General features: G+C 38.3%; 1 protein-coding gene across 5 annotated transcripts in view; it reads left to right on the top strand.

Annotated features, from left to right (window-relative positions):
- SLC2A9 (solute carrier family 2 member 9) overlaps window positions 1–18,542 on the top strand; it is a 100,484-nt gene extending 81,942 nt beyond the window's left edge. For 4 of the 5 annotated variants that reach the window (XM_085577697.1, XM_085577695.1, XM_085577696.1 and 1 more), the window contains 2 exons: window positions 5,441–5,568; window positions 14,914–18,542. In XM_085577697.1, the coding sequence (XP_085433823.1) occupies window positions 5,441–5,568; window positions 14,914–15,171 (386 nt within the window). In that variant the 3' untranslated portion in view covers window positions 15,172–18,542. The remainder of the gene's footprint in view (window positions 1–5,440; window positions 5,569–14,913) is intronic. The other variant, XM_077782763.2, reaches the window with a different exon arrangement.
- The last annotated feature ends 5,392 nt before the right edge of the window (window positions 18,543–23,934 follow it).

The raw sequence follows: 23,934 nt of genomic DNA, 5'->3' as shown, positions 1-23,934 counted from the left end.
TAATAGCTTTGTTGTTGTATGTCAACCATTTTAATGTAAATTACCTGATTGGAACCAAGAAATAGCATTTCTACTACTGAGGTTAGAACAGAGTGAATCAATATTTTTGTTCTGCACCATTGCTTAGTTTGTTTTATTTGCCCTGAATTATATGGGTTTCCTTGCACCAACAAAGTTCAGAATACCTCCAGAAATGGCTTTCTAAATGCTGTTGGAATAGCAGGTTTTATACAGATGCTAAACAAAAGACCAGTTAATCAATGCAAAAAAGTCTTTCACACAACACTGCATTAAAATCTAGTCCTTAATAATTATAAATACTATTTATTATAATATCAGAGTTTGCAAGCTTTTGTATTATTTGTGTGTTTTAGTTTGGTCTTAGCATTTGCACTTTTTGTTTGCCATAGACTGACTGCTTTAAATCTTTTGAGTGTTTTACTCTAGTGGCCTTTAATCTAAGGCAGAAAATACTCAAATGGTACAAATTAATGTGGTTAATGAACTACACCATTTTCTACAAACAAAGTGCCTGTTTTACTTAATTATCCCATGGAGAAGAGCTGCAGACAGCTAGAAAAGTCTGTAGCATGAAGCTGTGACTCAGTACACCCTTGTCACACCTTCTGTTCCCAGTTCTCTCAGCAGGATTAGCTGGGAGTACAGCTGTCATATCTGTAATGTCATATTTGGTGGGGTATTATTCAATCAAATGCAAAGTGCAAGTTAAAATAATCTAACAGGTGACAGAACACCTTTATAAAGATTGAGATATCTATTTTGCAAAATTCTTTTCTATCTGTAGACCTACACAAATGGAAGAAACCCAGTACCTGCATTGCATCTCTCCCTAGCAGTATTACTGAAGGATATTTTCCCATGGGTTTTGTTGCACATTTTGGGGGGTTTTGTTCATTGGTTAAGTTGAGGTTTGTTTGTAGGTTTTAAATAACTAAAGTCTGGGTAGAAACTAACAGCCTTTTGCTCTCCCTCTGAAGAACACTGGGTTGTTTTTCCAGCAGTTATCTTCCAGGAGTTTTGTCTCACTTCCACTGCTTCTCTTGCAGAGCTCTCTAGAGGGTTCTCGACTTGCAAATAGCAAAACCTTTCACTGGGACACTGCTTTGTCTCCCAACCCTATTATGATAGATCAGTCTTCCCTACATGCCTTGCCTTGCAGAAAAAGTCATTTTGCTTGATCATGTCTGGAGCTCCACAGATATCTCTTCCCCCCAAAACACAATATTGTTGTGAGGTAGTTGTCTGTTTTCTCAAAACTTCGAAACCTCTTTGTCTCAAAGCGTGGAGTTGGAAAGTCTGGGGGCTCTTGCCCTAACCAGCCTTTGGGGATTCCCAGACTCCCCCTTGTATGGGCAGAATTTGGAGAGCTGAGACCTGCAGGAAGTCACCAGGCTGGGTGGCCATGGGTTGTCCTGGTGGGGCTGGAAACCCTCGGGTTGCCTTGGGGCCACTGCCTGAACACACCAGGGCTCGGCTTGGGTGGGCATTGAAGGATGAGCTGCTAGCTCAGGGGGAGTTCCTTTCTCTTTAGGGTTTCTTAGGGCACAAAATTTCTGTCAGCTTTAGAGGTGATTTACCACTGTAATAAATCTCCCTGATTTGTATTGGGCAAATTGTGTTGTACCGTATTCTACAATTTGTATAATTCTATTTATTCTTGTAACAGTCTCATTTCATAAATCCTATAGATAGCCACAACATAAATTCCCAGTCAGGTACTGGATAAAAACAGAATGAGAAGTTCAGCATTTTCCTTCCTTTCTCACATTTTCTGTATTCAGGTTTTTGCACTGACTCATGTGACTTCTGCTAAGCAATATTCATAACTGCTCACTGAAAAAAACAGTAAATATTTGCACCTAATTTTTCATAAGAAAACACATTGATACTTGTGTAAATTTAAATATATATTTGAAAATCTATACCATGGATACCAAGACTTTTTTTTTTTTCTGTTGTAGCATTCCAATTTCATGCATAAAAGAGTACTGGATTGAGAGTCTGGGTTTTTACCATGGCATTGATTCTATGTGTACCTGGACTAATTACAAAGATAAATTAATAAAGAACACAGAAACAGAATTATTTATGCATATCTAATTGTTTCATGTGGGTTTAATCTTGTTTTATTAAACAGCTTATTGATATACATGTCCTGCAGTAAGACAGTTGTAGTTTCCAATAGATGTAGAATCCTAACAAGTATAACAATCTTTCTTTACAAGCACTGCAGTATGTTAAGAATCTTTTTATTATGTTCACTGCAATGCTAAAAAGAACAAAGTATTAGAAACTAATCACTGTAATTATGTGGTCAATGCATTATCTATTTAAATTCATGTTTGGAAGCTACCTTGCTGAAAAACTCCTACAGGAAATCCTAATAGACATTTTTTTGTTTTATGATCAGAGCTAAAATAAAGCTGCTTCACTGAAAACTGTATGGAAAATCTTCCAGGGGAAAATACAATGCCAGGTTCATCCTCCATGAGAAAGATCATTAGGTAGCTTTTTGGTGAATTATTTCACCCACATTCAAATACATGCTAAAATTGCAAAACTCATGACAAAGCGTTTATAGACTATTCCAAAATTTCCATGGTTTGTTGGATGGCTTTTGACAGCAGTTTCTAAGCTTCCCTGTTTGAGCACAGGCTAGCACAGACCCATCTGGCCAATGATTATGTAGGGTACCTAGCAGAGGCTGACTCTGAGAAGTGCTTGGTAAGGTGCCACAGTATTGTGATCTCTGCTCAGACCCAGCTTATGTAGCCAAAGCATAATAAAGTTTCCTTCAGCCCCGGGCACTCAGATTTGTATCTCAAAGAACACTGAGTTCCTGGAGAAAGGGAGCCCTAGAGCACAGCTCTGATACCCTTGAAATGACTGAGGATGGGATCCTGGGGCTGTAGGTTCAGCTCATCTCAGGTGCCTTCACTGACTGTCTTTAAGATTTTACAGTTTTCCTTCAGCTCCTTGGTTCCTTGGTTCAGCTCCCTTTTCAGGCTCCCTGGTTCCTCCTTACAATTCTTTTAGGTCATCCCTCTGCAGAAGCTGACTTTCTGTTTTGTGATGCTGTGAATATACTTCTCTAGACCATGAGAAAGATGAGAGGTCTGTCTGTGCTACCCTTCCCATTCCTCCACAGAATTTTTGAAAGTTGGTGATAGTTGATATGTTCTTAGAAATTAAATTGGAATTTCAAGGAACCTGTTTCCAAGATAGTGCCCATGCATTTTTATTTCCATTACACTTATGTTTTCTGATAGGTTTCTGTCCTTTTGTACTTTTTTTTTTTTTTTTGCCTCTGGCTTTTTTCTCTTATACAATATGTATTTTTCCAAATGCTGCTTCCAACGGCCTTTTTTATTTTACTGACAAGAACAGCAACACCTCTGCAGATTGTCCTACAGCAAAGGCATGACAGAATAAATGATCATAAATAACTCATCTTACATCTTCCTCTCTCCAAGGGGCAAGTGTCCTGGCAAACTGCAGCCTCATAGGGTATTTAAGACCCAAACCAGATGCTGACAGAACAGATGTGATTGCTGCCATTTGAACCCAAATCCTAAGGGTATGATAGAATGGCCACTGGAAGCCATCAAGCATTGGTAGACCCCAAGTTGCTGGAATTTTGTTAAGTTTTGGGTGTTCAGATAGTTATTCTACATGTTCAAACTGCTGCTAGGACAGGTTACTTTGTTTAATCACAGAACTCCGGTACTACATATGTCTTGTAGAAAGATACAAAGCTGCAGTTTGGATGACTTAAACTCTCCATATCTCAGTTTCCTACGTATAAAGTAGGAGTAAATAAATGCATTTATTCTTTATTTTTTTGGTGTAATTTATACTGGCACTCTTTGGCACAGAAAGTTCAGTTGAAGGTTTTGGTACCACTTCAGATATGCTCTCACAAAAAGCCACATTAACTCATGATGGAGAGTAGCTCTTTGCTGCATCACATTGCCTTTCTTTTGTGCACATATTCATGGCTTCTGCATCTGGAAGAATGTCTGACAACACGTGTCATCTGCCTGTCATGTTATGTGTTTGCAAGCCCCCATCTCACACGGCTCACAGGAGCTTCTGGTGCAAATGTTTAAGCTCAGGGCCATTGAGCACACAGGGCTACCTAAGGATGTAGCCCTATGATGCACATAGAGATGTATTCACAAATGTCTAAGGGTAAAGGTAGAGCAAAAGATTAACACATAGACCAAGAAAATATGTGCAAGGAGAAAACCCAGTGGATAAATAAGTCTGTATTGGTGTTTTCTTATTAATTTATAAATCTTTTGGAGGTCAGTATTGCTATAGACATTTTTGAAAGTAAATATGTCTATAAATATAGTTTTGGTTGTTTACACTATCTTATTAAAAGGCTTAAAACTGAGGAAAAACTTACATTGTCTTACACAGTGTATATGGGTCTTGCCTACAAAGCTGAATAGTGAGACAGGTAATACCAGCACACTTGAGGACCTAGAGACAGAAACTGGTAAGAGCAGAATACTGATGGTACTAGTTGTACAGGTCTTCAAACTGTAATGAAATAATTCTGAAAGTAGATATATGTCTAATGTGTAACATAACTGAATTATGTTGCTGATCAACAAATAAAATCCAGGTTTTATTCTCTAAAAATAGAAATATTTCTATGGAAATAGCCAATAGTAATGAAGGAAGCCAAAGATCATAAATTGAGACTTTCAGCTACTAGACAGCTACTCCTTGGAGGTTACTGTCAGGCCAGCAATATGCCAGTGCTGTACAAAATAGTCCACTGCCTAAGTGGAAGGAAACACATGTCACAAGTGTGGTATTCAACTTCAGTTGTTATTATGGAGGTCAGAGTCCTTGGCTGATGGGAGAAATAGACCTCGCCAGAAGTGCTAGCAGAATATGGTAAGAGAATGTATTAAATAAGCATCAGTGACAAGTATACTCATAGTGAAGCAAAAGCTTTGTCTTTTTTATTGCTAAAATAAAGTGGGTAATAATTATAAAAAAAATAGGAGTTAGTCTCTTTGGAGCCATCTTTCCAACTGTTAAGATCTAAAAGTATTTTGGGAAATCTCTGAATTTTCAGAATTTCAAGCATTGTAGTAGAAACAATCATTCTTATTTTGAATGAACAGTTCATCACATAATGCTCTGGAAGCTGTTGTGTGGATTTGCTGCTCTGTTACCTGCTTGTCATTCCTGGAAAGAATGTAAAGCAGGAGATGTGATGGCATGAAAGAAAGGAGTGTCACTTCTCTAAAATATGATTTTGAGAGATGTGTTTCAGAAGGCCCTGCAGAGAGCTGCAGAGCAGTGCTGGTCATGGAGGCGTGCGTCACGAAGCTTGTTCATCTGTGCTGATGGGTGGGGGACTTCACTAAAATCACTTCCTTGTTGGACCTTCTTTCAGGTGGCATTCCCTTTGTCCTCACTGGAGAGCTTTTCCAGCAGTCACAGAGGCCAGCTGCATTCATGATAGCTGGGACAGTCAACTGGCTCTGCAACTTCACAGTGGGACTGCTCTTCCCTTTCATCCAGGTACTCAGCATCCTTGGTAATCGATATGCTGTGATATCACTGCTGTAGACAATTCCCTTGAGGTTTTGAAAACCTGATCTAGTCCACAGGACAGCCCCAACTCATCCAGTGAATGGATGTTTCTGTGTGGTTTAATAGGTTTTACTTTCAGAAAATGAGGAGTGACTGCTTTTGTCAGCATTAAATCCTCCCTTCCAGCCCAGCTGGTCAGACACTTCTGGTTCTGCCACCTGCATCCATGGCAGCTGGGCAGGGACACAGAGCAAGATCCCAAATCTAGGAGCATTTACTCAGAATACTTTTATTTGGGTTAGGGTTTGGTTTTGGTTTCGGTTTTTTTTGGGTGGGGTTATTTTTTTTGTTGTTGTTGTTCTGTTTCTTTAAATTATCCAGACACATTTCTCAAAATTGTAATTTCTGCCTCCTGCAGAAAACTGGGGATAACCCTGAGCTCTGCTTAGCTGTCAGATTTACATTCATGCAACTTAGAACAATCCCTACTTGTTCTGCTAATGCTACTTAACATATCACCTGGTGAAAACTGTTCAAAAAAGCCTCAGTAAATTCAAATTAAAGGCAAACTGGCAAACTGCGTTCTATAATTTTCCACCTGCATATTAAAGCTTTTTGAGTGATTTAGTATGCATCCATATGAAGTTTGCTGTAGCCTTGGGGAATTTATCATTATGTGTCATAAAAATATCCAGTTGTGTGATTAGAAAATTATCCAGTTTAGTTTTAATGAAGATAAATTGTATTTCCAGCTTGAAGGTTTTTTTGGGGGATTTTTTTTCTTTTAAAGAAGAGAGCAATAAAAAGAGGAAAAAGCTTAGAGTTTGTACCTAAAGATGAAAGCAGTGTTACTCAGACTTTGATTTTTAAAGCTTTTTCACAAGATCAAACTAGAACATCTCCTCTTTCCCAGGCTTTAACTTTTTTCCTATTTCAATCAACCTTATTCTCAAAATTCAGTTTATGAGTCACCACTTTCTTCACATAAAGGCAGTATCTTCTTCCTAGCTCATTTTATAAACCTTAACCAGGAAAAAAAATCTTCAATGCATCTTCACAGGATGAATGCATAATCCTGTCTGTGTATTTAAATACTAACCTGATTGCTTGAGAAATAGCAGCTACTTTTTTTGATCCTTGGTGTGCTTCTACAAAATTATTCCAAACATTTGGGAAACAAATCTGTTAAGTTTAGGGTTACTAAAAAAATCAACCATAGTTTTCCAAATGTCACGAATTAACTAATTTGAATGACTCGATTTTTGCCCTTCAACCATCTGTAGATAAATATAATCAAAGAGTGGCTTGAGTAATACATTAAAATATATGGATGGAATTTAAAAGCTACTATACAAATGACTTTTTGACAAATAAAAAAAAAAAAATTGAAGTTGGCTTCTCTTCCAGGTCTCATCACTGCTTATTTGAGGTGCTGCAATGTGAACAGGGACCCAGTACATCAGAAATTAGAATGTATATATATGTGGAAATGAGTGAAATAAGCTGAAGCAGGCACAGGGAACAAAAAAAAACAGCAGAAAATTATAAAGGGCCAAAAACTTCTGGTGCCATAGATTAGGCTTCTTGTGATAAAGAAATACTCTTCATTAGCAATAAGTTTGCAGGGATAGACTTCAGTAATCCAATGGTGTAGCAGGACCTTAAATTACATGTTATCTAGAAAAAGTTTCTGTTCATTTTTTGTAATGCATTGCATAAATACAGAGGATTACTAAACATCAATATTTATCAAATAATTTCCCAACACGCTATTTCCATTACATGCTGATGCATTTTTATTTCACATTTCATGTTGTGCTATTAGATTGTTATGAGGCACTTAAAGACTACATAGTAAATTAGTAATATACTGAAGGAAAATGTACCAGATTTCTCCAGAAGTTTTCTGTCATAATAGTTTCTCTTTCTAGAAAACTGTGCAGAGTCTTTTTTTGACGTCAAACTCACATTGTATATTTAGGACATATTCAAGAAATATTTAAATTTCTATATATTTTATATTTTTAATTTACAAGAACAGCTCATCTTCAGACTTTCCTCCTAATACAAAAGTTTCCAATAGCTGAGGAATGCAGAGGAATATCCTATATATGATTAGGGAACTGCTATATGGAAAACGGATTTGACTCTTATCTGGGGTATGACCAAAATAATCTGCTTGGATCTGTGATCCAGAAGGAGCTCAGTATCACATGGGATAAAGGTGCTTCAAGCCTTGAATCCTTAGTTCAGATTGCCTGTTAGTACAATGCCAAGACCTGTATGTATGTTTATTTTCCTCCTTTCAGAAACTAATTTATTTGTGCCTGTGAAAAAGTACTTCTGAGTCATATATACTGGTTTCTGGAGGTTCTATTTTACACCTACTTTATTTCTTCCTTAGTTTTACACCAGAGATTTTCATTCTCATGCCTCAAGATTCATTTACTCAGCAAGATTGTCTTTTGTTTGTCGTTATCATTTCCTTATTGTGTAATAGTATCCCTTGACTCTTTCTATTGCTCAGCACAAGGATTTCAATAACAGGTATGCACAGAGAGTTATGGGTAGTTTCCCTCAGCTAAGCTGTTTTAAACTTCTTCAAACACATTGCATGTTTCATGTAGTGACAGTGTCCCGTATTAAGGGAAATGGTTAAAATTCCCCTCAAAGATGAGAAAATGAAATGTGGGCTATCAGAGGGTTAGATGTGCTTATCTTAATTAGAAGCAACCCACTTCAGGGATACAATATAAGGATCTGTTACATTTTTGTGAAGAGAGTGAAGTGTGTGAAGGTCATGGTTGAAACTGTAGTTCATGTCTAAAAATGTCTTTATTTTTTACCTAGGAATTACATTTCATGAGCATTATACTTCAGTGCTCTGTCCTTCTTCATTGTCCTGCACTTTCAGCAGAACCTTAAATTATGTCTGGAACAGAAGAAGGACAAAGGGTAAAGGACACTAGCCCTTTTCCATTTGTTTCACTGCATTATATCAATTTGAAGCAAAGTGAAGTCAAATGTCTAAATGAATAACAGTTTTTCTGCTGATCAATTTTGTAAGACATCAAACCATTATCACTTGACCTCCCCACTTCAAAATCCAGTTTGACCCACATCTCATGACACTAATCTTCATGGAAACTTCCAAATGCAAGAACCCTTTGCTAGTGACAGGGGCTGTGACTTTGGAAGTTGAGAATTTAGAGTCATATTTGGCATTTGCTGGGAAGAGTCAAAAGTTTTGTTTTAAAAATATTAATGTGTTACGTTTGTTAAATTAATTCAGAATTTTTTCTTTTGCTATTTACTTTGCTGTATCTGCCCTAGAATATATATTTTCCTGTTTCCAGTATCATAGTCCTGCTTAGAATTTAACTTTTGCTACAGACTGTGTTAAGTCAGTAAGCAACCATTGTTAAATAGCACGTAATGATCCTCTCAACTGCTTTTAGATTCCTTCAGAGTATGGTGTTCACAGCATGCAAGCTATTAACAGGAAGACTTTTCTCAGCTAGACTGCTTCAAAAGTAGCATATTGTGCAGGTTTTTTAATTAAAACCAGAATTCCGATCATTTCAATGTTAGGGTTTTTATTTGTTTAAGTTTCCTTTTTAGCTTTTAAAAAATTAGCTCTTTTGCTCATTCATTTTTGGCACTTAAAGTCAATTCATAATGCTAAAAATTAAGTATTCTTTAGTATTGTATTTAAAGGGAGGTGGGGGAAATGCCTATACATTCTCTCTAATGTGTATAGCAGCCCATCACAAGCTGGGGGAAGGTTTGTTCACCTTTTTGCTTAAGAAAACGTGGCAAAGCTGCACCTACTTATTCATATATGTTGCTTATGCAGCTGTATCTCATCCTCAAAGTCAGGCCTGATTGCTTGTTATGCCTGGGATCTGATTTGGGGGAATTGCCTGAGTACCTCAACTTTGATTCTTTTTTGTAGTAATTGCATGTGTCTTAGGTAAATGATTTCTTGGCTTTCCTTTTTTTTTTTTTTTTTTTTTTTTTTTTTTTTTTTCACAAATACAAAGCCTTGATCATGTGCAGAAAAGAAAAGACAAAAATGAGTAATTCGGGATTCAGCTATCCAGAATTTGTAGAAATGCTGTTTTTCAAAATACTTCATTAGAAAGCTGGTATTAAAATAGAAGGTGATGCATTTAAAAGTTTATGTTTAACTATTAAATATCCTGTATAGCAATAGCCCTTGCCAGCCTCAAAAAATCCAATGTAAATACTGCTTTGAAGAGGTTTTATTAGTCTGCTGACTTAGTAGGTGCTTCCCTCAGGAAATTGCATCAATAAGTGTGCCTGCTGTTCCTTTGCTCTCCCCTGCACACCTGATAGGGCAGGTGACCCTGAGTAACCCCAGAAAGCCTGGCCCTTCAAGGATCCTCACTGTGCATCTGCCCTTGGCTCTGGATGGATATCTAGCAGGAGACAGCACTGCTGCTATTTGGGAAAACACCTGAAACTCTGCTCACCCTTGAACCTTGGGTGTTCCTGCAGATTAGGCTTAGGGAAATGCTAAGGGAAAACAGCTGCCAAGCACAGGCTGTTGTAGAGCTTTGCTCTGATCTCCTTCTGACCTTTGGGTTTCTAACCATGGGCGTAGAAGCCTGGCTTCAGGTACTGCTGGGAAAACATGCCCCTAGCTCTGGCAGGGCTGCCTGCTGGTGGGGGAGGAGAAGCAGCTTTGTTCTGAAAAGGTGCAGCGTGTGCTGAACCTGAGCAGTACGTGCAGGCAGTGTCAAGAGAGCAGCACGAGTGGGTGTGTGGGATATGGACGGGGCTGCCTTGGTGCTTCCTGCATGCCCAGGGCTGCTGCTGCTGCTGCTGCTGCTGCTGCTGCTGCTGCTGCTGCTGCTGCTGCTGCTGTTGTTCCCAGTTCTGCTGCTGCTGCTGCTGCTGCTGCTTGGAGCAGAGTGCGAGGCAGTAACCTGTCCTTACGTGAGGAAATGCAGAGCTGCAGAAACCACACTCTTTCCTTGAATTTTTTCTATTTGCTTAGAATTTCCATTCAGAATTATTTTGCTTTTACTTCTTCCTCTGATGCTCCCTTCCTCTTTTACCTGCCCCTTCTGGCTGTTCAGAGGTGGTATGTTTTGCTAAGGAGTCAAGATACTCTTCTGGTGGATACAACTACTCAATTTTTTGAACACTGGGGCTTCTACTCCATATAGCAGATGAAATACTGTCACAAAGCATAGAAAAAGGATTCGCCTTTTCAATTTCATCTTATATATTGTCATTCTTCTTGTATCATTGAAAACGCACATGTCAGTGGAGAATCTTGAGGCCATCTATGTCTGTAGGCTCAAACACCCAGAGCTGCAGAGAGTCCATGCTTTGTCACAAAAGACTTTAACTGAAGTTCTTCCTCAGATTTTTACTCCCACACCAGCCCAGGACAAGCAATAGTCTGTGGCTTAACTTCTACAGTAGCAGCAGCAGGCTCACCTCTAGCACATTGGAAGGAGTAAAACAAGAGAGGAACTACGGGTTAGTTAGGAGACTATGGTGGTTACAATTAGTCAGTGATGTACGTGGGTTTCATGGACATAAATAATACCCAATATAAATAAAAGAAAGTCTGTGGGAACCCAGGGCACAGGGAATATTTCTCTGTCTGCTCTGAGGGGACCTGACCCCCAGAGAAGCACTGACTTTGACCCTCATTCATGAAGAAAGTTTTCAAGATTTCTAGATAGACAAGAGTCCACAAAAGTGTGAAAGAGTAGTATGGCATGTCACTTGGGTAGAAATTTAGGTTTTAAGATTTTTAGTATGTTGCAGATGGGAACAAGATGGAGGTTTTAGGGCAGAGGCAGGTTGTTCTTCTTGGCCTTCGTCCTTCTTCATGGGTTTGGGCGATACCTTGTAATTGGGCAGAAAAGTCCACATTGTGGGATTTGAGGGATCAGTTATTGGGTTAAAAGAGAAAATAATCTAGGTGTCATTTCTTAATTGGATAGTCTGGTCTTAAAGACCTTGTAACAAGAGACTGTTGGCCATTTATACCAGACTCTGCACTCTGCAAAAGCACTGCAAAAATGGCCAACAGTCTTCTGCAGTGCTTTTGCAGAGTGCAGAGTCTGGTATAGACAGCGTGCAAAACTTTAGATAAGATAACAATAAACAAGAAGCTGAAGCCCAAAAAAGTCCTGTGCATCTCCTTTCCCTGACACAGAACCACTCCAGGAGGGTTTCCCTGCAACAAGGGAACCCCCAGGGAGGGGCCCAACGTGGGGTGAAGAAATCAATAAATTACACAAATCTCATGGAGCAAAGATCCTGTTTCCTGGCAGATCTCTCTCTCAGTATCCTTTCCTGTAGTAGCCATTGCTCAATAGCTCAGCATTTACTGCTTTTTCACCACATTATCTCACCTTCTAGGTTCTCTGATGGGAACATCAGACATATTTAGGCCACCTATTGTTTCACCCCTCAGATCTTTCCTCCAGCACCAAGTAATTCAAAATACATCAGAAACATATAAAAATTAATTCAACATCTAGGCTGCGCTATATCCCACCTATGTCCCACTAAAGGTTTTTACTGAGTTGGGATTTGTGATTTAACATTTTCCTCCCCCTTTACCCTGTATTTCTGTCTTACAACCTTTATCAGCATGCAGTGCATATAGAAGGTTTCATGTTTATAATGAGTAATTTAATTAGTATGTTATGTTCTGTGCCAAATGCAGGTTTGGGTGAAATAAATTGAACTCTGGATGACATAAAAGGTTTACGAATGAGTGGTTTTCTTTGCTGTGAGTGTAAAATAATAACCAGCTTTAAGAAAATATTATAACTGAAGAATGGCTGGTGATGAAAGGGCCTTTTGTGGTCACCTGCATTGTTCCTCCGGCCTGGGAATTATGGGCCTGTTGGACAAATCCTGCAAGATGCAATAAACCCTACAAAACCCACTTATAGGATTTATAACAAAATTTAATTTTTAGCTTATTCTCTGTGAAAATTCAGTTGGAGGTTCTTGAGGGCTACTTCTTAAGGGATTGCAGAAATTAAGAAGAATATGATTATTACAAATAAATATAAATAAATTACATAAAATAATTGCAAATAAAACATGCAGTCATGAGTGTTTAGTTCAATTAGAAGAGGTTTACTTAGATATGAATCAAAGACAATAAGCACTAATTTATTTAGCTCATGGACAGCAAAGAAATAAAGAGGAATTAGAAAGGGGGGACAAAGTTGTGGCTGCACTACCAAGAGATACAAGTTACTTATTACCTGTTATTATTTAGTTGCCATATTTATTTATATGAGATATTAACAGTTCACTTTCATCATGGAAAATATTTAATTCAGTGAAATTTTAAAAAGTGAAAAACATGACTCTAGGTTGAAATTCTGCCATTCAGCTGAAGAACAATTACAAATGCAGAAGATCCAGATGTAAAATTTAAATTCTTAGCATGTCAGGATGATTTATGAGGCAGTGAAAAATTATTTTCTTCTGTCTACTCTATCCGTTTTCCTCTGCCTATGTATAAGCTATTTGTTCTATTAAGTTCTATTTGTTATTTGCTGGAATATTTCTCCTCTGTGTTACTCACACTGTTTGGCTTCTGATTGTCAGCTTGCTCAGGACTTCATGCTTCTAGGATTTAATGAAAAAGCATTGATGATCTCTAGAGTCCATAGGCAATATCAGAGAATGCACTTGCTAGCTTTTCCTATTACAGGCAGGATTTGAAGCACTGAACTAGGTAATGAATTATCCACAGAAACAGAGAACACTGTGACTAGGCAGGCTGGAAATCAGCCATGGTATTAAAAAGCAGCTGCAGGAAAGGGTTTTATCCATTTCTTCTTTTGTTCCACGCAGGAATTAATGTTCTTCTAGCACACCACACATGATGCATAATGAGCAAGTGAAACATAAAAACAGTGCTAAGGATTGCACACCCCTTGAGCACCCAAAGCAGGGAGTTAAACCAGCCTGCAGTGTAGGACTGGTGTGACTAACAGTGATGAGAGTCTATTACAAAAAATGTGTAAAAGGAAGGTTACTGGCTCTATCTTACTTGTTTCAGTTACATACCTTTAACAACATCTATAAATATGTGTGTTGAGGAAGACAGGTCTGCTTCTTCTGTCCTGAGTGGTTTTCCCTGGGGTAACCTCAGCCTTGCAGCACCTGAGGTGATGTGTGAGGCTCTCCTTGGGTTTGCTGTTCATGTTCTCAAATGAGGCACTGCAGAAATGTTGCCTTATTTTTGGAGTTGGAGATACCCTTTCTGGTTTAATTCAACCTTATTAATAAAAGCAATTAGAAAAATATGGGTACATTGGGTTTTTGAGAGTGTAAATCAATAGAGGAGGAAGGGAGGTTTCCTCAAATGTTGCATGTTCCTTCTGTGGAGCCATAATAGCAAACCTGTTTCAAGTTCAACAAAGTTCAGATGGCAACGTGCTATTTATCAAATGATTTTCACAACTGTACTGCTGAAAGGTAATTGGTAGCTGCTAAATGATCTAATAATCACCAGGCAAGAAATAGTTAGGTTTCAGTGAAGTAAAACTCATACTGGGTGGTTGGAGCCTTTATAATCAATTTATAAATTAACTTCTTTACATTGACTGTTTTTGCAGTGAAGAAAATCCATAACATTCAAATATAGTCTGTACTTTGCATTCCCTTAACTAACTCTTACACTTTCTAGCATGAAAAGAAATGCATTTTATGGATTTTTCTTTCCTGCTGTGAACTCCCAGAACCATAAGAGTGATAACAAATGTGAGCTATTTGTGGTTTTTCCTCATTTATTTTGCAAATCTCAAAGCCTGTAACTCAAAGCTGTGATGAAGATGCCCCTGGCTATGGCAGTTTTTCCATGGGTTTTGTCGAGGTGCACAGCACTGCTAAAGCAGTACCTAGGACCTGGGAGGAGCATGCAGAACCACCCAGTGGAACACCTGCCTCATTTCCAGAATCCCGGGGCAGCGCCAGGCTTGGATGAGCACAGTGCAGGATTCCTGCTGCCACTGCTCTCCCCTGCTCTCCCCTGCTCTCCCCAGCTCAGGCTGGTGTCTCCCAGCACTGCCCAAATTGCAGCTCTGTGCTTCTGTGCCAGGAACCTGCTTTGCTGTCGACAGGCCACAGGCAATGTTGGAAGAACCAAAATTTAATGCATTTTTATGAACTTCTCAGCACTGCAACAAGCATTGGGTGCCAGCTTGTACTGTACTTGGTTAAAATTGCTCCATACGCCCCATTTTTTCTTTCAAACCATTCCTGCCTTTCGTCTGATTTTTTTCTCTTTTGTAATGACCATCTCTGTTTTCACAGGCTGGTTTACAGACCTACTGCTTCCTAGTGTTTGCTGGCATCTGCTTTGCAGGAGCGGCCTACCTGTTTTTTGTCCTGCCTGAAACAAAAAATAAGACATTTCATGAGATCAGCCAAGCATTTGCCAAAAGGAATAAAGCAACTTTAGAAATGCAAGAGATGAACCACTACCCAGGGGAGAGGAAACCAAGTGAAGAACAAGAATCAAACTTCACATCTTCAGTGGACAATGGGGAAGCCATAAAAGGGATTGTGTAAGCCCAGGATGTTCTTTCAGGCGATGGGGGAAAGCGTGCTCTTTTCATTTATAGCAGCACACAACCTGTATATTTTATGAACATCATGAACTGCTTTTCCCTTGAAAATGTTCTAAGTGAGTATGGGTGAACTCATTAGCAGCTGGGGTAACAGTTGAGACAATGAGGGGTGGGAGGAGAGGCAACTGATAAAATAAATGAGATGAAGTTTCCTTGGCACCTGTGAAGCAAGTGATGCAGTGAGTGGGATGGGTAATATAGACTTGGAGATGTGAAGTGGCAGTGGGGAGCCAGGGTTTTGAGCAGCAGCTGGCTGAGCACCCCTGTATGCTCACAGGGAGGGGTACATGCTCCCTCCAAGAGGAGGAGGAGGAGGCAGGAACGAGGGAAGAGATCCCAGTGGGGGTCTGCTGAGAAGCAAACCTGAAATAGCACCAGAATGTTTTTCTCCATGCTTCCCAAGATGTCATTCAAGCTGCCCATGAGAATGAAATGACGTTTCCCTGAGCTCCCATTCCTTTTCTAGCTATTTTGACTTTCAGTTGCATTGTTTGAACATCTCCCACCTTCCCACAAATGGGCAGCTCTGGGTCCTGATGAGTTTCCTTGTCTCACTTGCAAATCCTGATTCACTACTAATAGAGTTGTCTCTAGTTTCTGGGTTTGCTGGCACTGCATTTCTCTGAATATATGTATTTACATAATTTTAATTTTTAAACTTAAAAGGTTTAATATGAAAGGAAAACTAAACTTCATGGGGAAGTGATAGAACTCTGATGGTATGTGTAGGGCATAGTATTGAAACAAGAATTCAGACATGAAGTGTTGCAAGGGTTGGGGGTTTTTAATTGTTCTGTTTATTTATTGTTTTTCTTTTCAAATTCCTTTTAAAACAAGTCTTAGGAGCCCAAATTTCCCTGAGACCTGATAACTTAGTTCTTAGCACTCAGATCTCTGCTTAGGAATTTGGTTGCCTATTACTTTCTTAAACACTAACTTTTATTTGGGCATTAGATTCTGAAGAAACCAGGCCTAGTTCATATTAATGCAAGTTTCTAAGCTGTCTAAAGCTTTGTAAAACTGCTTGATTTAATGAGAGAAAGATTGAGCAGGTTCTCAGGGGTTCAGCAAACAATTAAAGGGTTTTTCTTCTTAATGAACATCATCTTTACAGTTTGTAATTTCAATAACAGTTTTTCTTGATCCCTCAAGGTACCTGGATGTTGATGGGTAACAAGAATTTTAGAATTAAAAACCTGTTTTATATGAAAAGTCAGTAAGCCTTTGAGCTGCTCTCAGTTAGGAGTAAGACACAAGAAGAAAGTGCAGCATGTAGGTAGAGTCAACTGCTTCCCCAATTTATATTTACTAATCTAGAAATTCATGTATTTGGAGCATTTTTGTGAGAAAATGTGCATATATATTCATATATCTATGCATATATGAATATACATCTATTCCAAATATAGACTATATATTAATATTCAATGGCTTAGTATTAGTGGCTTTAATGTGAAAGAGGGTAGATAGAGATTGGATATTAGAAAGAAATTCTTTACTGTGAGGGTGATGAGGCACTGGAAGAGGTTGCCCAGAGAAGCTGTGGCTGCCCCATCCCCGGAATTGTTCAAGTTCAGTTTGGATGGGGCTTGGTCTAGTGGAAGGTGTCCTTGCCCATGGTGGGGGATTGGAACAAGATGATCTTTAAGGTGCCTTCCAACCCAGGCTCTTCTCTGATTCTGTGATTTATATTCATATATACACACACACAATGGATAATTATTTTCCAGTATCTGGGAAGGTTGTTTGTATTTCTCCAAGTGATAAGCTGTTTTTTGTCTTGTTCTACACTGTAAATTACACTATAAATTAAAATCAGAGATCTTAATGTTCAGCTGTTACTACTAATTTATGTATATATTTTTACGCTGTGATTTATTTGTATATGGCATATTTACCACAGACATTGTAAGCTGACCTAATAGGGCAATTTCATTACTAGATAATTAACAAAAAATTGATGGGTGCTTTTATGCCAGACTTTATGGGGTTTTTTTCCACTGGAATAGAAGTACATCAAGAAAATGAAATATATATGAGAAAAATAAAAAATGCATGTGTTTGGTGCTACTATTAAGAAAGAGAGTGAAGCAGGATTATTCCAACTGACAGTCATAAATGGAAGGTAATTAAATAATGTAGAGAAAAATATTATTGTAATAACCACTTGTAAAATTATATATAAATGAAAATATTACCTTTCAGTGCCTTTAGCCCCCTATTCCAAGGGTTACATGAGGCTTGCTAAGTGAATGGCTATTGAACACTGAGTGTGAATGTCAGCCCTCCAGAAAATTTTATGAAAAATTTACTCCTTTTTTGCCTGCAGGGCAAGACTGGCAAATTCAGACCAACTCCTTCAGACTGGGAATTACTTTTCTTTGTAATTAGGGCTGCTAACATGGTATGATGAGATCTGCTTTTAGCCAAGGTGGCAAGATTGGAAACCAATATTATTAGAATGAGCAGAATTTAACACTTAGTGCTGTTATCAACGCACATTATAGACACTGTTGAAAATGTTGCCATTGGATAACTTCAATTAAATATCATGCTGACCTGATACAACAGTTGTATCAGAAATCAGGACTTCTGCAACAAAAATAAAATCATCTTACATTTGCCTACAGTTGCATTTGGAGCCCAGATCTGAATACATAGGTAGAGATGTCTAAAGGAATTTCCTATCACAGCTCGGGGGCCTTGTACAGCATTAACATAAGGGCTCATGTTTTCATTTCTGCAGTCCCACTTGCCCTGTCTTGTCCTGCCTGAGATGGGCACACACTTTCTGTGTGACTGCAAAGAGCTGCTACAGGTGGTACAGTGTGGGATGGGAGTTCCACATCTCACCAGATTTTTCTTGCCATCCAATGTTCAAAGCAATTCCAGGCCAAGATAGTGCTTTGTTCACTGGCCAAGGAAGTGTCCTCTGCCTTGGGCTGTGGAAGTTTCAGATGTGCCAGTATTTCATTATTTTTCTCATCTCTGACCCTAATGAGAGTTTTGTGTTGTTCTTGAAGTTGTTCCATACAGGTTTTTTCCATTGTTACGCTGCTATAATTTTTCCAGCAATGAGAGGACAACATAGAAAATATCAGCAACTTATAGTTTATTTTTTTTTCCTGTTGAATGTATCTAATTGTCTGTAGCCTGTGTGTTTGTCAGCAAGTGTTGTGTGGTGCCACATTCCCTCTTCCTGTCTGACACTGGGGTGAGGTACTGTGAGCTGGGGTTTGTATGGGTACCACAAGTCTGTGTGATCAACTATGTCCATGCACAGTGATTGCAAAATAAACCTTTGGAATAAAATTTAAATGATGTGGATTTTGTTCTGGGTAAATCTGAACCTCCACATGCACATGTTTCAATTCCCTGGGGTTTTGTAGGTCCCAGTACAAGACTGTTCAGTCCTGTGTCTGGATGACCCAAGTCATTGTGAACTCCACAGTGGGTGGTTGAGAATTACAGGAAGAAAATTGCCCCTGAAACTATACTTTTTGAAGCATTATTTATATTTTGATCCTCAAATCAGATTCCACACTTCATTCTTTCATATGTTTATGCTGGAGTTTACAAATAAAAATGCAGACAACAGCGTGAGGAAAATTATTAAAACTGGCTAGTGGTAGTAATAATTATTTATAAGAATTGTTGAAACTGGTGAGGCTTTTTACAGAAAGTTGTCATTTGCAATGGATGAGTTTGAGTTGCTACAGCTCTAGTTTTGATGAGAAACTCAGTCAACTGACTATTTCTGCTACAAGATATGCAAAAACTGAAATCTGAAATATGTATAAAAAGTTGAATTTCATACTTCAGGTTTTGAAGCCAATTTTCACTCCACAAGGATCTGCTTTCTAATGGGGGAATATGTGAGTAATAATCTATATGGAATAATTTTCATCTTCAGAATAAAATTTTTAAAAAGTTAAAAAAAAAAGTAAAAAAAATCCAAAAACATTCCAAAACCAACTCTTTGACATTTACTTTCTTTCGTTTGACTATTTTTATGTGCTTTTCCTTACAGACATCACCATATAAACTATTGGAGCTCACATCACCTCACACAGCAGGAAGAACAAATCCAAGTAAAGCTTCTTAGGAAATGCCTGTGGACTTTTCCTTTCAGTCTAACTCTAGTCAACAGAGTTCAGATAAAATCTAAAAATCCAAAATACATAGGCCCAAACTGAAGCAGTTTTGTTAAGGTAAACATTAGTGCAGTTAAAACATTCAGGTTTGAGTCCATACTTAATTCTCTCTACAAGTGATTTTATTTGAAAGTGAGCTCTTTCTCTCTGGAAAGGTGAATTTCATGGCAAGTGCTTGGTACTGGGACTCCTAATCAGGTTATCACAGCTCAGTTAGCAATCATGCATAACCTGAGTCACTGGAGCCCTCTTCCTTGCAGGCTAAGTTGCATTAACCTTGCTTTTGCCATGACCCAAGACAAACATGGGCAGAGGATAATTGAACTGTTTTCTGAGATGTTCCTGCTGAAGCTTCACTACAGTTAAACTCTTTTAAACTTGGATTTTGAGTTTTAAAAAAAAAATTACACAAGAAAAGCTTTCAGGAGACATTTACACAGCGAATAGTAAAGTCAACAAGAATCTTCTCTGGTGGTTTCAACTCCATGAATGTACCCAGGAAAGACATGCTATACACACAGGAATGCTAAGGTTTGGCACATTTTTATCTTCTTTAGATAGTAAACCAGTGGCTTGTTTTCTCAGTCTAGGAAAATAATGGTATAATTCAGAGGCTGCAAAAGCACCAATCTGAGGCATTTCCTCTGAATTTGGGACCAGGCAGTTGGTTGGTTAGTTGAAGATTTGTTGAGGCTTTTTTTAAGAGAACACTTTCAGTCTGGCTCATACACAAAAGCAGAGTACCAAGAATGAGACTGCTGGAGTTGTTGGTTTTTTTAAGATTATTCCCAAAAGGCATAAAGCCAAATATGACTCTGTCAGAGCCTTGAAACACAATCCATTAAGAGCATGATCTTGCAAATGTAGGAGGCAATTTGTCTGCTGCTGTGTAAGGTACCATACAGAGACATTGATTTTTGTTTCATTTTCTCTTGGTCCTCTCAGTTAAAAAAGTCAGTCAAGCCAAATGCAATGCTCTACCTCTACATTTGTTCCACCTTTTGTTTCTGACTTTTTCCACTCAATTATATAAAAATTTTTACAGTTCACACTTGAAAATCAAAAAGAAATAGCTACTTAGGAAAAGTAAACATGCCAGAGATTATAAAAGTGATAAATACAATTTTCTCTACAGGCTGGCATTTACCAAGATGAATTCAAGATTTAAGCTCTTAAATTAAAATTTCATATAATTTCATCTCTTTGAATTAAACTCTACTGTCTATGTGTATATATAGAGACTTCTGTGTTATCCCATGGAAAACATTCAGCAGCTTTAATTCTTATACATAAAATAAATTGGAGCATTTGGATACTATATCAAGTTATGAACTGGACAGGTCAGACAACACTGGGACTCAGATACTTGCATTAAGACACTTAGCTAAAATTTGCATGATCTTAGATTTGGAAAAGTTGTCTATCAAGGCTGTATCCTTTTGACCAGCCTTAGATTTTTCATTTTCCACTTTTCTAGACAGCTGGGGAGAGTCTACGATGTTAATTTGCTTAAATTTATTTTGAGGCATCAAAGGAAAACATCAAAACTCTTTTCATCCAACTAGAGAACAATTTGTATTGAAGACCCTCAAGAAGTAGCATGTATTAGAACAGTGCTCAGGCTAAATATACTCTTCCAGGATCTAGTGATGCATTTTGTACACCAGAATCTCTCAGTCTGACAGTGAGGAGGCCTCATTGCCACCCATCCCTTCTTTTCCCTTCTCTGTCCCCACCTTCCCCTGACATGGACTGTGCTTTGCCTCTAGGTGTGCCAGCACATCTTTAGAAACAGCATTTTCATCAAGTGAGAAGTGTAAGTCTCAAGATGCAGAAAGGAAGGGTCACCTCTCAGTGGGATGAAAGGGTGGCACTATGCAAGCATGGCTCTCTTGCAGACAGCTACAGCTGCACTTGTAAACTTCTTTATCAACTTTAAATAGGTCATGGGCAATGCAACCACAAAGAAGCTGGAAGAAACTCGGGAGTTTGTGACTGGGCAGCTGCTGACAGATGAAATCTGTGTCTGAGAAGTCATCCAAGTGGCTTAGACATTGCTGCTGTTAATTTAATTAGTATGAAACTTGTAGGTAGGGATCTGCAGTATCACTCTGAGATAACAGTAAAAACACCACTCATTTTGCAATAATAATCAAAGTAAACAAAAGGACAAAGGGATAACAGTGGACATCACAAGAAAAATCTAATATTACAAATTAAGTTTTCTAATGGAATATCAATTAAGAATAAACATGGCCAAGAAAAACAGGATGCAAGACAGATGGCTTATTTTTTAGTACATGACACCTATTCAATGAGCAATTAAAAATTAATTTAAAGGTAATACAAAAGTTCAGAAATGCATAACCAAAGCTGTAGAATTCATTAGCACAAATTAGAATTAATGAATTTTTATAGGAGTAGATATTTAAATTAATGATAACTTTCATATTTAGTTTAGGCACTAGAAATAAAGAAAAGCTACTAACAGCTAAGAAATTTCTCTAAGGAGTTGAATTGCCTATAATTGGCCATTAGATGAAACTTCCATCTTCTTTGCAGATGTACAGATAAATTGTGGACACAAGCTGATGCTTTTCTGGATGACAGTTCAGGCATGTTGCCACAATTCTTAGAGGTTGCAGTGAGCACAATTTCCTGATTCAGACTCCATAGAAGTGGGGAGAACCCAGCACCACCCAAAAAATAAATAAATAAGACTTGAGGAAGGTGGGGATAGAGAAGGGAAAAGAACCGAGGGGTGGCAATGGTGCCTCCCCACTGAAAGGCTGAGAGATTCTGGTATACAAAATGCATCACTAGATCCTGGAAGAGTATATTTAGCTTGGCCCAGCCTGAGCACTGTGCTCATACATGCTGCTTCTTGAGGGTCTTCAATACAAATTGTTCTCTAGTAGGATGAAAAGAGTTTTGATGTTTTCCTTTGATGCCTCAAAATAAATTTAAGCAAATTAGCATATAAATCTCACATTGTTACAAAAAAAACACCCCAAAATCCAAGCCCCAAATTGTTTCCATACAAGGAAGCTTTCACATTAAATTTGAAACATTATGCCTAGTGATAACCATTGGGAGATTATGTTCTGAACTTTTTTAGCTCTTTTAAAACTTTGCTACATTTTATTAACTCAGATTTTGCACAGCTTGTTACTTGGTAGAAGTTTCAACCTCTTCTCATTGTTCACAGCCTTGGCTTATCAGCATGAGAAATGAATGTTAGTAAGACAAAAAAAATTCTAACAATTCAGCAAGAGTAGGAGGAGAATCAGCATGTCTGGCAAGCTTATGCGTTCACTATGAACCAGGACAGCTGTCTCTGATTATTTAAAATTGTAGAAACTTAGTAAGTAGGTTTTCTAAATATTCTCAAGTATTTACTAAATGGGGTCAGCTTTATCGTCCAAAGTACTGACTTGAAGAGCTGGAGTCCAAACGGAGTAGGTGACGTTGGCACTCAGGATGTGGGTGGTGCTGAAGAGATGATCACTCTGGAATTCAAAATTGTTCTCAGCTCTAAGACAATTTTTGGTTTAAATTTAGAAGTGACAGAATATTGTAACACATCATACATGATTTCACTGTCATTAAGTTACTCAATGCTACTTTAAAATCAGATTTTGAAGGCAAAGTCATTTCTTTTATATTTCAAATGAAAGACGTTGACAATGCTTTCTTCTGTACACAATGTTAGATCATGGACAGTTATTTGATGGCCACTTTTGATCAGTTATACTGTGAACAGCTTCACTAGGTGAACAGTAGAAAGCTCTTTCCAGCTCTGCTTGATAAAATGGTGTCTTTTAGGTTGCTTATATTTCAGAATAAAAAAAAAAAGCCAAAATAGTCAAATATTAAAGCCATTCCCTCTGGAGTTCTACACCATAGTTCTTAGAGAGGTTTTACCTTTAAACATTGCAGGTGGGATCTGCGGTAGGCAATGCTTGGCATTTTACCCTTTTCTCCCATCACAGGCCAGGATTTTGCTCAGAAATCTTTACACAACACTGAATATTCACATAAATACTTTTAGTGGTGAGAAAATGACTGATAAGCAACACAAATGAGAGCTAGTCATAAGGTTAAAAATTAGCAGGCCTGGGTCCTTGCTGAGTAAATAGCAGATATTACCAATCTCCCCAGTCTGTGGTCCTAAAGATATATTGTGGAGCTAAGCAGGATAGAACTGCTGCCTCCCAAGAACAGTGAAATTAAAACCAGCTCTACAAGTTGCTTTCTGCTTTGAGAATATGCTCAGCAGGAATTATTACAATGGCCAGATTTGCCCTGGGTGTTTATCTGTAATATTTCATCTGACCTACCTGCACAACTCAGCCAGCCTGCGATCTGTCCTCCTTCGAGCTTGGGCTTGACCAAGCTCCTGCACAGTCACTGCTGGCAGCAGGTCACAGATCCACTCCTTCTCCCTCAGCCTGGCAGCAGTGCTTGGTTTAGTCTTTTCAGTTACTTAAAGGACAAAAATCTTACAATTTATTGAGATGATACATGATAAATGTGTAATCTACTCTATG

The sequence above is a fragment of the Lonchura striata genome, chromosome 4 (assembly GCF_050655825.1).
Source record: "Lonchura striata isolate lonStrDom1 chromosome 4, ASM5065582v1, whole genome shotgun sequence".
Taxonomy (NCBI): domain Eukaryota; kingdom Metazoa; phylum Chordata; class Aves; order Passeriformes; family Estrildidae; genus Lonchura; species Lonchura striata.
The sequence above is the reverse complement of the archived record's forward strand: the minus strand, read 5'-3'. Positions and strand labels throughout refer to the sequence as shown.